This window comes from Spea bombifrons, chromosome 7, assembly GCF_027358695.1.
Source record: "Spea bombifrons isolate aSpeBom1 chromosome 7, aSpeBom1.2.pri, whole genome shotgun sequence".
Lineage (NCBI taxonomy): Eukaryota > Metazoa > Chordata > Amphibia > Anura > Pelobatidae > Spea > Spea bombifrons.
Window position 1 is genome coordinate 46,292,820 of NC_071093.1, and position 13,184 is coordinate 46,306,003.

General features: G+C 52.8%; 2 protein-coding genes across 2 annotated transcripts; both read left to right on the forward strand.

Annotated features, from left to right (window-relative positions):
- Positions 1-3,911: 3,911 nt before the first annotated feature.
- Positions 3,912-5,680, forward strand: PYCARD (PYD and CARD domain containing). Its single transcript, XM_053470598.1, has 3 exons — positions 3,912-4,219; positions 4,454-4,525; positions 5,215-5,680. The coding sequence occupies exons 1-3, from the start codon at positions 3,940-3,942 to the stop codon at positions 5,466-5,468; spliced, it is 606 nt and encodes a 201-aa protein (XP_053326573.1). The 5' UTR covers positions 3,912-3,939; the 3' UTR covers positions 5,469-5,680.
- A 3,433-nt stretch (positions 5,681-9,113) lies between these two features.
- On the forward strand, positions 9,114-11,333 carry CTF1 (cardiotrophin 1). Its single transcript, XM_053470603.1, has 3 exons — positions 9,114-9,158; positions 9,928-10,046; positions 10,618-11,333. Exons 1-3 carry the CDS (start codon positions 9,143-9,145, stop codon positions 11,035-11,037), a joined length of 555 nt encoding a protein of 184 aa, XP_053326578.1. The 5' UTR covers positions 9,114-9,142; the 3' UTR covers positions 11,038-11,333.
- Positions 11,334-13,184: the final 1,851 nt, after the last annotated feature.

A 13,184-nucleotide genomic window follows, 5' to 3' on the forward strand; every position in this document is an offset into this window, starting at 1 on the left:
CCGGACACACGCATGTGCCACGGTCTGTCTGTCCCATGTGCTCTACGTGTCACGGAGACCAGGAACATGACTGTAACTATCCTACCCCCCCTTACGTGCAAAACTAAATTGCACCACTTTTTGAATGGACCTCGGCACTGGTGAATAAAGAGCATGACGGGGCCAAAAGACGCCCCATTTACAATATACAAAATGGGGGAATTTCAGACAAGTTCACCAAGTGGAGACAATGGACGGCTAGGGGGTCCGGAGGGTGCTTAAGATGACACGTGCAACTGATGAGGGGTAGCCGGAACCAAGATGGCAGCTTCTGTGGTTGGAAGCGAAGTTGGAGGACCTGGAGAGAAAGAAGCGTTTTCAGTGCAGGATATGTGTTCGGGTGTACAATACATGTTTCATGTTCATTGTTTGTTTAGGGGGCTCTCTGGGACGCTGAGGGTCCCTTTAACGGGCTGCTCCTTGTGATGTCACTGAATGAAAGCCTGATCTCACAGAGTCTGTGATCCAGACGTGTCCCCAGTCAGTCGGAGACTACCGCGTGCCGTGGTCTTGATAAAACCTGGCGGCCGGCCCTCTTTCTCTCACCATGAACTCCCCCCCCCACACACACACATACTTATTAAAGCCTTAACTGCCCCAACACGGGGCAAACGGCGACCACGCTGGTGAACTCGGTATAAAACCACCAGCCCCACCTCTTTAGATGTAAGCTTCCCCCCTTACACACATTTACACTATTATTACACACATCATATAAACATCATTTTATAAAATAATTTGTAATGCAAAAGTAAAAAAAAAAACTCACAGAAAACGGTGACCAGAACTGGTAAAGGGGAGGAATAATCACGTCAATCCCAGTTTCATTCTGAGACACAAACGGCCCAAACAGGTGCCAGCATCTCCGTGGGACGGCTGTGATCGGGGGCCCCCATGTCACAATCCCTGGCTAAGAGACAGATACAGAAACGTCAGGTTACAGTCAGGGGCCAGGGTCGGAAGCGTGTACGTCGTGAGGAGCGAGTAGTGACCGGTGCTACATCCTCACGAGCAGATGTGAGAGCGGCGTTATAGACAGGGGTAGCGTTGTCATGTAGGGCTGTTTGTTTGTTACAGACAGAACGTGCGTTCCAGAGAGCGAAGGTGTTGTGGAAATCGAACGTTGTGATGACCACCAGACTTCTTTGAATCTATAAAACTTTATTCCAAATACCAGCAGCTGCAGGCAGAGGTGACAGCTTTATATTTTCACACAATAAATATATATCAATGGCAACAAAAGAAAACGAGAAAACTCCTACGAAAGTCTGGCACAATTTCAATAACTCTGCTTTTTACCATAAAAGGTAACTAATTCAGCTGTATAATTTGACCTTTGCCCTCTACCATATATATATATCATGTTCCTCTACAGAAATATACTACCTCCCAGAGCATCAGACTCCTATCACCACAACACAGAAAACAGTTAACCTCTTATTACCCAAACTCTCCACATCCTAAGATTCCACAAAGGTAGCGGTGGCAGGAGGAGCGGCCGGGGATGCGGATAAAGTTACTGAGGTTTCTGGAATGTTGACTGGGAGAGGACGGGGGAGAGAGCGCCAAAGGAGGGCCAGGATCTGGGGAAATATTCCCAGCTGCTAAAAGAAGCAGAAGAGAGAGTGAGACGAGGTGGGAAGGGTCGCGACTAGTTCTTATCCGGTAGAAGGACCATGTCCTTTACAGGGATAGGAAATAGCTTGCTCAGTGTGTGTGAGCCATTTTCTATCCAGCAAAATTACCTTTTGCCCCCTAGTGGTCAGGTCCTGTACAGCGATAGGAACTATCCAACTCATGGAAAGAGAGCTAGTTTCTATCCCTGTAAAGGACCTTTTGCTCCATCGGGGCCAGGTAGTGTTAAAGGATAGGAACTAGATGGTTCATGGTGAGAAATCTAGTTTCCATCCAGCTAAAGGACTTTTATACCTTCAGCCCACACAGGTCCTTTACAAGGATAACAATCCCTAGTTCCTATACTGCAAAGGGACTCATATCTCCTGCTCACACAGGTCCCTTACAGGGATAGGAACTAGACGGTTCATGGTGAGAAATCTTGTTTCCATGGTCAAAAAGGCAAGAAACAAAAAGGCAGAAACATTGTCTATTAGACTTTATTTACTCTAACGCGGTTTCATAACACACCCATAGATATTCCTAATAATAATTGTTGTGTTAATGGGTACCGACGTGTTCTTTTTATGACTCCAATTTTAAGGCAAGACAGGAGACTCATATTCGCTACAATTCAAGTTCTCTTCATGTTTATCCTTCTTCCCTTCCACAAGTGGCTGGTCGAATATCCAATTTTTCCCACTATTGGGAATTAATTACTTCCGACCCATGGATCCTCCATACGGTCCGGGGGTATTGCATAGATTTTGTTGTTCCACCAGTTCGGCGTTTGTACCGTCCCGTTTTCAGGGCTTCCAGGACCGCAGATTTGATAGAAGAAGAGTTATCTTGTCTTCTAGAGAAAGGTGCAATAGAGAGGGCATCCGGGCCCCCAGTGTTCGTAAGTTCCATATTTTTGGTAAAAAAGAAAACAGGGGATCTTCATCCTGTCATCAATTTACGTGCTCTAAACCAATTTGTCAGGTACCATCATGACTGTATGGAGGATCCATGGGTCCGAAGTAATTAATTCCCAATAGTGGGAAAAATTGGATATTCGACCAGCCATTTGTGGAAGGGAAGAAGGATAAACGTGAAGAGAATTTACCGGTATTGCAGCGAATATGAGCCTCCTGTCTTTATTAAAATTCCAATTATTCGAACATCAAGACTAGAATAATTGTATAATTGTCTTCCATCTGTCATGGATTCACACCTTAACCCTGTGTGGTCCCTAATCCCCTGAGCAGGAGAAAGACACAGCCAATGGAGCCTTTCTTGGATATTCTCCCTTGTGTACGGCGGTCCGACGCACACAGCTGAGCTGTTCCCACTACCTTTGGACTTTTCCGCTGCACAACACTCTGTGGGCAACAGTTTATGCCTGGCTCCTATTCCAAAAAGACGCCTCCAGGAGGACGTAATCTATTAATCTACCCACGTCACTAAAAAGTTAATGTTTTGTGAGTGGTTGAGATAGACTGTAGAAGAAGAAGAAAAGAGTATAAACATCTATTTAAAGAAAAGAACCTGATTTTTTATTGCAATTCCAGATATATTACATGCGTTCTGTTCATTTAATTATTTGTGAACATATATTATTATTATTACTATTATTTTGAAACATATACAGCTGTTGCTTTATTTTATCACATTCTCATATACATTGTGAAGATCTCAATTACAGACGTGGCATTTAGTCTATAACAAATGAGTCTATTCACTAAAAAATGATGTGCAGGAGAGTTCAGCGGAGGCGCAAGAGACGCACTCACTGGAACAGAGAGAGACAAAGCAAGACACTCACTGGCACAGAGAGAGAGAGACACTCACTGGCACAGAGAGAGACAGCGAGACCCACTCACTGGCACAGAGAGAGAGAGAGAGTCTGAGACACTCACTGCACTGGCACAGAGAGAGCGAGACACCCCCTGGGGGGGGAGAGAGGAGGAGGGGAAGCGAAGCTGGAGGAGGGGAAGCGAAGCTGGAGGAGGGGGCAATACAGGCATCGTGTGGAGGAGCCGTTGGCCGGAGAGGTAATCTATCTACATTAAAGTGTGTGGGGTCACTGGGCGTACTGTCCCTTTAAATGGGACACCTGCCTGAATTGAGCTCCGGCTGAAAATGGGAGAAGGAAGCTTCAGATATTTACTATTTCTAGAAAATCACGTGACTTCCTTAAAGGGAGGAGGTCAGTCGAGAGTTCATCTTTACTAACTTGGGGTGGGGTATTGTAAATAGTAGTGTATGCAGTGCTGAGCAAAGCAGAGAAAAGAAGCGGGCGCGATGGTTGGCACCGTGGTGGATGAGTTGGCATGGTGTCTGGAAAATCTGGGGAGTGAAGGATTCCAGAGGTTCCGGAGGAAGCTGAATGATTTTCCGCAGATCCAGCAACCGTACAGAGTGATCCCGAGGAACCGGCTGGAAAAGGCAGACGAGAGGGGTGTGGCGGAGCTCATCAAGAAGCACTACGGCAAGGACTACGGGGTCCAGGTGGCCCTCATGGTGCTGGAGGAGATACAAGAGATGGACGCAGCCGAGCGACTGAGGGAAGCACTCAAACAAGGTACACATATGGGGCGTCTAATGGGAGCGCTGGGGCAGCACTGGGGTAACAAGGGGCAGAACATGGGGCATGTATTGGCAGCACGCCGGGTGATTACCGGGGCACTGAAAGGCAGACCATGGGGTAAGGAGAGGCTATAGCCCCCCCGGTGTATTGTAGATGCCCCGCTCCTGGGTTACTTGAATCCCAGAGGTATTGAGAGCTGAAACCGTCTCCCGTTGTTTGGATTCGCAGTGACAGAGCTTCAGATGCCACCAGAGGGAGCAAATCAACAACCCCAACCTGCCGGGGGCACGGACCACAGGGGTAAGATATAGGGGCAGGTAGGCATGATCTGGGGAACAGACAGAGGGGTTTATAGAAATCGTCTGGGGTATGAGAGGGGGTATACAGGGGGCATACAGACGCAGATCAGTGTACGAGAGAGGGGTATTTGGAGACAGACTGCTATAGGAGAATTTAAACCTAGAAAGCCTTGTCATTGGGTCCCGGGCTGTACTGAGCGCCCTCTGGGGGCCGCAGCTGTAGGGATACTCATGGTTAATGATGTGTGGTAGAGGACTGCATTGGGAGGCGGGACCCGCCAAAAAACTTGCGGGCGGTCAGGCACTGTACCTGCGGGCCCCGGTAATCCCGCGCAGTCCCGAAAGGCTGTCTTCTCGCTGCTCCATAAGTGTCTCCTATCTTGCTCCGCCCAGGAACAAGGCGGATTCACGTGATGTGACGTCACTTCTTGTGACTCCACCTTGTTCCTGGGCGGAGCAAGAGAAGAGACGTTGTGAGGGAACAAGTTGCGGGACATCAGATAAGGAGGCGGGCGTGAAAGCAGTCCCGCGCAGGGCTCTAATGTGTGGCCTTAGTTTGTCTCTCTCTGGGGCCCAGGGGGGTCCTTATCTGGCTCTAGAATAGAGGGGTGTGAGAGGGTGACAGGGTTTAGAAATGACACCGAGACGGGGTGAGAGGAGGAGGATTAACGGCACATTTTCTGGCCGCAGAGGCGTTTTTGGACCGGCACCGAGCGGCTCTCATCAGCAGGATGTCTCTGGTCAGCCCGGTCCTGGACGATCTGCTGTCCGAGGGGCTGATTAACCAGGAGAAGTACGAGACCGTCCGCAGCGTGCGCCCCGCGCAGGAGCAGATGAGGACGCTCTATTCATATTCCAGTTCCTGGAGCAACGAAGACAAGGAGAAGGTTTATCGCATCCTGAAGAAGCACGACGGCCCTCTCATCGCAGACCTGGAGGGTTAGATTGTAAGCCTTTGGGGTCAGATACTGCCCTTGTGCGCAGTGACGGTCACACTATTGGTGCTCTCTTACACTCTGACATTCCTCTGTCTGTCTCTTAGCCAGGGATTGTGATAGAGGGGGTCTCGCCGCGCCCCCCGATCACAGCCGTCCCATGTGTAGGCCGTTCGTGTCTCGTAATGATTGTCACACAAATTACTCCGAAGCTGCCTTATCTTTAAAATATAATTCCATGAAAGCCAGAACCCAGAAGCTGCCGGCAGACCGGCCCCCCGCGGCCCCCGTCTAGTCGCCCGTTTCTCCTGCTGTAACGACGCAAACCTTAATCAGTCGTTGGTCTCGTCTTAGATTCAGGAGCCGTATGTCTATCCCGCGCATGTTTAATCCGCTCACTGTATTACCGTCTACCACCTCTGCTGGATGGCTGCTCCACTTATCTACCTCCCTCTCTGTAAGGTAAAACTTCCTTGCATTCTGACTCAGGAGGAGATGGATAAAGCAGGCAGGTTCAGAGTAAATAGTTATCTGGGTTTTTCATCACTCGCATTGGAAAGCGGTCCCTTACGGCGTCATTTTTTTAGAGCGTTACGCTCCATGTTTTTAGCAGTTTTCATTCCCACTTCCGGGTTTCCCTTCCCAAAGTTTAAAGCCAATCCCGTTGTGTGACGTTCATTGCAGGACCCCCCGGCCGGTTTCCGTTACCCTCTGCCGGTTCCGCTCGCCGTTTCCCTGTTTTTCACTTTTCTATTGAAAATATTCGAATAAAATGTTTATTTCACGGTTTTGCGTGTTTGCTGCACGGGCGTAGCGGGGTATATAGGAGGGAGAGCTGCAGCGCTCCCTCACCGCGTGCGTCGGCTATGGGTGCTGGGTGTGGGGATACACTGAAGGAGAGTCTGTAGGCACCGGCCCCGCACTCCCACCACGGGGGCCGAGAAGACAGAAAAAGAGAGGGAGAAACGTATGTGATGGAGAGAGAGAGATTGTGAGGAAGGAGGAGAGATGATGAGAGGTGAGGAGAAAGGGGAGATAACGGGACGGATAGGAAGAGAAGGGAAAGATAAGAAGAAGGGGCGATGAAAGAGAAGGCGGAGGGGAGATAAAGAGAAGGGGGGGGATCACGAGGGTAAAAAGGGTTGCAGGACCCCCATATATTTTTAAAAGAGAAACCACGTAAATATAAAGGAACCCCCCAGATATTTGCATTAAAGGGTAAATGACGGCTATAGCTTCTCGTCGATGGAGCACAGAAAGGTTCCAGACAGAGAAGCAATCTGATATGTCAGAGGACCCGGTGCCACGATGCCCCCCCTGGGGTCCGGAAACCTCCTGCCGTAGCTGCATCTTCTCAGAAAACACCCCCCGGGTGATCTACTTCCTCCCGCAGGAAGCGGTTATTTTACCCTTAAAGGGGTCGTTACATTAATTTATTACCCTCTTCCGGCACTTCTTCGTTGCGATGTGAGGCAAAACATGGCACCCGCGCAGCTAGCGACGGGCATCTCCCATGGGGACGGAGGTTTTCTCGGATGGAGGCCACGGAGGCTCCTCTCGCTCCTTGGTTCAGGAGTCACCCCGGGAGAAATCTTCACGTAAAGTCTCCTAATCTCAGGACACTTAGGTGCTATTAACCCGTCTGAAATGCTGAAAAGCCCGCGGCGCTCCTCCCTCCACATGGCTGCTCTCCTCAGATTCAGGAGCCGTATGTATATCCTATGCGTGTTTAATACCCTCACTGTATTACCCTCTACCAGCTCTGCTGGGAGGCTGCTCCACTTATCCACCACCCACTCAGTAAAGTAAAACTTCCTTCCATCTCAGCCTCCGATCCTCTAGCATTAGAATCCGCTCTCTGTTCTCCTCCTTTAAAATAATTCCCTCCCGTCCGTTATGCATTTAACTGTCTCCCCTCCTCCCATCCCCTCTCTTTCTTCTCTCCTCCTCCCTCCCCATGCCAGCCCCCCCTCTCCTGCCTCCCCTCTCCTCTCCCCCTCTCTCTTCTCAGAGGTGTAAATATTTACAGATCAAGAAAACATGAAATAATAAATGTAAGACTTGGTGTCCGTCTGCGAGCGGAGCGAAGGCTCGGAGGATTCGGCGAGGAGAGGCCGCTCCGGCTCGTTTCCAATCACTCCGTTTCGCTTTAAGGAGGTCTGGAGCCTCAAGAAAAAATAAAAGCTTCTTTTTTGTGTTTTTTGCCCCAAAGCCTTTTATTTGGCGCAAGAAAAAATGTTCTCCTTCAGCCTGGAATCCGGTAAATGCGGTAAAACCCGAAGATTTCACGTTGATAAATATCAAAGAACGCACTTGGGACGTCAAAAGAAGAGAGGGGGAGATGGGGGGGGATAAACTTAAATACATGAGGTGTAGGAGGGAAGTTTATTGCAAAGGAGGATAAAAGTCTTGAGGATCAGAGGCTGAGATGCAATAGAAGGAAGTTTTAATTTACTGAGAGGGTGGTGGATAAGTGGAGCAGCCTCCCAGCAGAAGTGGTAGAGCGTAATACAGTGAGGGGATTAAACATGCATGGGAAATACGGTTCCTGCAGATTATATGACGGCTCGTACTTGCTAGGAGATTCTAGCTGCTGGTGAGCAATGAAGGGGTTAACAGACGGAGGGAGAGTGGCTTTTCCTGCGTTACATAATCAAATACCCCCGGGGTATAAACCTACAGCTTCCTGAATGCAAAACGACAACTCCTGCCACGCTCAGCCAGCACAAACTCTCAAAACACGCAGTCAAAAACCTCAGGCAATGCCCATCATCCTCATCCAGCCACCGGCCGGTCCATGCGGGCCTGAAACGGCGCATGTTCCAGGCCCTCAAGGGAAACCCCCTGTCGGCAGATCGGCCCCCGGCGGCCCCCGTCTAGTCGCCCGTTTCTCCTGCTGTAAAGACTCAAACCTTAATCAGTCGTTGGTCTCGCCTTAGATTCAGGAGCCGTATGTCTATCCCATGCATGTTTAATACCCTCACTGTATTACCCGCTACCACCTCTGCTGGGAGGCTGTTCCAATTATCCACCACCCTCTCAGTAAAGTAAAACTGCTTTACAATAAGGAAAGGATTGTGGAATGATTTATGCTGATTGCGGGGTCTCTGGGATCTCTTTGGGTTTCACCCAGAGACTCGAAGAGCCTCATTTCCAGGTCCCCGCACCGCAGGTATGACATCACTGCACCAAAGTTATGACATCACGCACACACGATGGAAGATTCTCCGCGTCGCTGTTGGGATTTCAGGATCTCCTCAGATGTCTCCTGTGGGTCACACAGCGTCTGCTGGGTGCTCTCGAGGGCCGGGTTTGGAGTCAGCGACTTCTCCTGGTCAACAGACTTCAAAACTAACGGAGCAGCCTCCAGAGATCAGACGGAGCGGGAAGAGACGCCGGCCGGTGAGTCGCGCTCTCTGTCAGCGGAGTTTAGAGCGTCAGCTCTTGGGAATAGGGTTAGAATGAGGAGAGGGGCAGGTTACGGAGAACGGAGGGCCCGGCTGGGGCGAGGGAGGAGGGAAGGACATTCCTGGCAGCGGAGAGGAAACTTCCAGGGAATTTGGGAGTGGGCGGGAGAATCCGGGAGAGGGGGAGGAGAAGAAAAGGAAAGGGGGAGGGGTTACAGGATAAATAAGTCCTAAAAAGTAAGAGGGGGGAGAGTTTTCGTTCAGAGCCGGAGCGGGATGGAGGTGCTGAGAGGTGAGTAGCAAAGGGGTTATACTGGAGTGTGCTGGCAGAGGTGGTAGCCATAGCTGGAAGTGCCCTGCCGAAGGGTAACATGGGTTATTGGGGCAGTTGGTTCCTGCCTGTGGCTCCAGGGCATGGGGCAACTAATGCTGATTATTTGTTAAGTTTGATGCGGGGGGCAGATAGTTCTGGAATAGCAGAGGGGGGGCCGGTGTAGTGAGAGCTGGGGGTAAAACCGATAGCGTGGGGGCAGAAGTGCACTGGGGTACAGAGTGTGGGGCAGTTACAGGGACCTCCAGAGTGAGTAAAGGAGCAGCGCAGCAGCAGGTGTTGCAGTGGTAATCGGTACATGGATGTGTCGGGGGTAGTTGTGCTGGGGGTAGTTGTGTAATAGGACTGGAGGGGCAGGTTCTGTATTGGTAGCGTTGGGGGGGGGAGACGGGTGGGGTAGTTTCTGTGGTGCAGTAACCAGGCTGTTGGTGGTTAAAACCCGTCAGGAATCTGGTCCAGCGAGGGACAGCAGCCCCGGTGGGAGGTGGCAGGGAAACAATGGGGCAATTATTCTGCCTGAGCTCGCTCTGCCCCCATCAGCAGCACCGCACGGATTGCAAGCTCCTCTGCACAGCTCTGCTGGTTTCACATTAAATGCCCCCTTTATTCCGTCTGTAGCTTCCCATCAAATGTTCCCACGGAGCACAAGTACCCCGGGCGGGGGCAGATTGCAGAGACCCTAGAATAATTCCTGCTAACCCCCAGGTTTCTGCTCCTTTTTCCTCCCCAGTGGATCACTTGGCAGGAATCCCGTCCGCCCATCAGGAGGACGACAAGGAAGACAAACGCCAGGCCCTGCGGCTGGTCCTTCTGCTGAAGTCGGAGTCCGAGGGCTTGGTCAGCGAATACGTAAGTCGGATACCACTAATACCCCCTCGGGGCTGCCCTCCGGGGCGAATCCTAACATCCGCCCCATGCCGGCCGGGGGCAGTCTGCCAAATACGACGTTACGGCCGCTCGTCCCCTGTCTGCCGGTCAGAGGATCATACGGACAGAACCTGTCGGTAACGCGGAACCCGCCGGCGGATCGGCCCCATCCGGCCCCCGTCTAGTCTGTAAAGACTCGAACCGTAATCAGTCGTTGGTCTTGTCTTAGATTACCCTCTACCACCTCTGCTTGGAGGCTGTTCCACTTATCCACCACCCTCTCAGTAAAGTAAAATTCCGTTCCATCTCGGTCTCTGCCCCTCTAGGGTTAGATTTCCTCCTCCTCCTTCATGAATTTAAATGTCCGCCCCCCCCGTCCCGGCCGTGCTGCGCCCCTCAGTCTTTCCCGATCGTTTTATCCCCGTCCGGAACGTCGATCTCCTAAAAGCAGCAGCAGGCCCGGCGTTTGCCCCGACGTGTTTTTCCTCCCCGCCTGCAGGTGAAGGCAGCGCGCCGTATCGCTCCTTTAACGCGTCGCCGTTTGTTTCCGCAGCTCCGTTTCCAGGGACCCCCGTTCTCTACGCCCGGCTTTAACTCCACGGCCCCGGTGGACGGCCTGCCGACCCCCCGCGACCTCCCGGCCTCGCTGTGGAAGCGGCTGCCCCTGTGCCTCTCGGCCTTCACGTCTCTGGCCGGCTGGTTCGCCGCCGTCCTCGCCTGGCAGAAAGAGCTGAACCCCGGAGCCGTCTCTCTGCACCGGCGCCTCGAGGCGAGTCAGCAGCAGGCACGGGCCTTGTGTTCCAGCCTCGCCGCCATCCTCGGGCAGCCGGTGCCCGGCCCCCCCGCGGCCCCCGCCGTCTCCAGGGTCATCGCCCAAAAGATCGCCGGCTACGTCGCCTGCCTGAGTTACGTCAACTGGCTGACCCAGACGGAGCGAGACCTCGCGCTGCTGGTCTGCGAGACGGCCGTCTAGAGCCCGCCGAGCCGACCGCCATGAACTCCGCTCGGCAGCAACTGACCTACCTCACTGAGGCTGCCTCTACATGCATCGACTACTATTTCGGGGAGGAGGAACTGCTCAGTGGCCGCTTCTGGGTGGGCTTGTCTCCCCTGAGGGGGGCTGTTATTTGGTTACTTGTCTCTGGCTCCACCGAGTGCTGAGGGTAGGTACCGGTTGCCCCCCCGGACCCCTCCTGTTTTTAGGGTTCCCGCTGTAAATGTTTTAACTTTAGCCATAACTTTTTGTAAATAAACTCATTTCTACTTTTATGAGTGACTTTGGTTTTTTATTGGACCAGCCCCCCCCCTCCGGCTGCGGGGATGGTTTCCGTGTCGGGGGGCCGAGGCCCGGAGTCTCTTTGGTTTCTCTCGCGTCCCCTGGACAGCCTCGGCAGCGTGACGCGATTATAAACAGCGGATACTTTGTAACGCGAGACGCTCTATTTATATCGGGCGCGGTGTTTGGATTAACGCTTTGGCCGGGAGCCGCGTGGCTTCACCCAGGACCACCGGACCCTCCCTCACCGGTCACGGCACGGACCACCGGACCCTCCCTCACTGGGCACAGCGAGGACCTCCGGACCCTCCATCACCAGTCACAGCACGGACCACCGTGTGGCAGTGGTCCTGACGAGTGATTCCGGATTTATCCCAGATGGATTCCCGGGGACGATCGACTCGATGGCGCGTTCCTCGATGGCCCAATAGGGGCCGTTCTCTCGGCGGGCCGATCGCCTTCATCAACGCATCGCAGCGGAGATCACAGCGGGTCGGTTACAAACGATCTTCTCTAACACCCCACGGGGTCCGAGGTGGCGGTCCGGGGCCCGTGTGGAGGCGGTCCGGGGCCCGTGTGGAGGCGGTCCGGGGCCCGGGTAGAGGCGGTCCGGAGGCTGCAGGACGCTGGGTTCCCTCTTCCTGCGGTTATTCTGAAAGCTCAAACTCGTTACAAATATCAAATGTTCTAGACTCAGGGGAATGGGGGGGGTTAGGAGGGAATCTTGGGGGGTCCATCAGGTACGTCTATTACCGCCCCTCTTAGTGAATATTGCCCTCGCTCCCCTGATCGGGATGTTGAGGGCACGCGGTGGGCGACGGACGCTTTAGTCTCGCCTTTCGACTTCAACTCGCCGCTCTTTATCTGCAACCCCCAGACTTCCTCGCGCTCTCTCTTACTCTCTCCCTCCCTCGGTTTGTGGGCCGCGTCCCCGCTCTCTCTCTCTCGCAGTCTATAGTGGTCTCGCTCTCTCTCTTTGGGGAGCGGTTGCTGGTTTTCCGATCGTATTATTTGGAGGCAGACAGGAGTTCAGGTTCTAAACGCGGAACCCAGGGGCCCAAAATATTTTGGTGTAAAGATTCCAAAGCCGCTCTTGTATTCACTAAATAAACCCCCCCCCAGGGCTACAACGAGTTAAGCTGTCGGGAACGCTTCCATCCGTCAGCGAGGAGCGGCCGCTGAGGACAATCCGCTTCCTGAGATTATTCCGCTTTATTCAACCCCCCGCCGTTCCTATTCCCAGCGAACGCCCCGCAGCAGCGGCATCCGACCGGTGGCCCCTCCGGACCGAGGCTTGCGCGTCTGGGTATTTTAGCGTGTGTGCGGGGTCAGAGTGTCGGGGGATGGTGGTGTGAGTGCTTGGGTCTGATACGTTAGTGTGAGTATGCGGGGGTGATAGTGCGTGTCTGTGTGAGTATGCGGGGGTGATAGTGTGTGTCTGTGTGAGTACGCGGGGGTGATAGTGTGTGTCTGTGTGTGTCTGTGTGAGTATGCGGGGGTGATAGTGTGTGTCTGTGTGAGTATGCGGGGGTGATAGTGTGTGTCTGTGTGAGTATGCGGGGGTGATAGTGCGTGTCTGTGTGAGTACGCGGGGGTGATAGTGTGTGTCTGTGTGAGTACGCGGGGGTGATAGTGTGTGTCTGTGTGAGTACGCGGGGGTGATAGTGTGTGTGTGTGTGTGTCTGTGTGAGTATGCGGGGGTGATAGTGTGTGTCTGTGTGAGTACGCGGGGGTGATAGTGTGTGTGTGTGTCTGTGTGAGTATGCGGGGGTGATAGTGTGAGTGCGCGGGGGTGATAGTGTGAGTGTGTGTCTGTGAGTATGCGGGGGTGATAGTGTGTGTGA

What these genes read in the sequence shown, in the direction of transcription:
- PYCARD (XM_053470598.1), top strand. Translation starts at nt 3,940, where the DNA reads ATGGTTGGCACCGTGGTGGATGAGTTGGCATGGTGTCTGGAAAATCTG. An exon ending in GAGGGAAGCACTCAAACAAG is followed by an intron (nt 4,220 to 4,453) that starts GTACACATATGG and finishes TTGGATTCGCAG; the next exon opens with TGACAGAGCTTCAGATGCCA. An exon ending in CGGGGGCACGGACCACAGGG is followed by an intron (nt 4,526 to 5,214) that starts GTAAGATATAGG and finishes TTCTGGCCGCAG; the next exon opens with AGGCGTTTTTGGACCGGCAC.
- CTF1 (XM_053470603.1), top strand. An exon ending in AGGGCTTGGTCAGCGAATAC is followed by an intron (nt 10,047 to 10,617) that starts GTAAGTCGGATA and finishes TTGTTTCCGCAG; the next exon opens with CTCCGTTTCCAGGGACCCCC.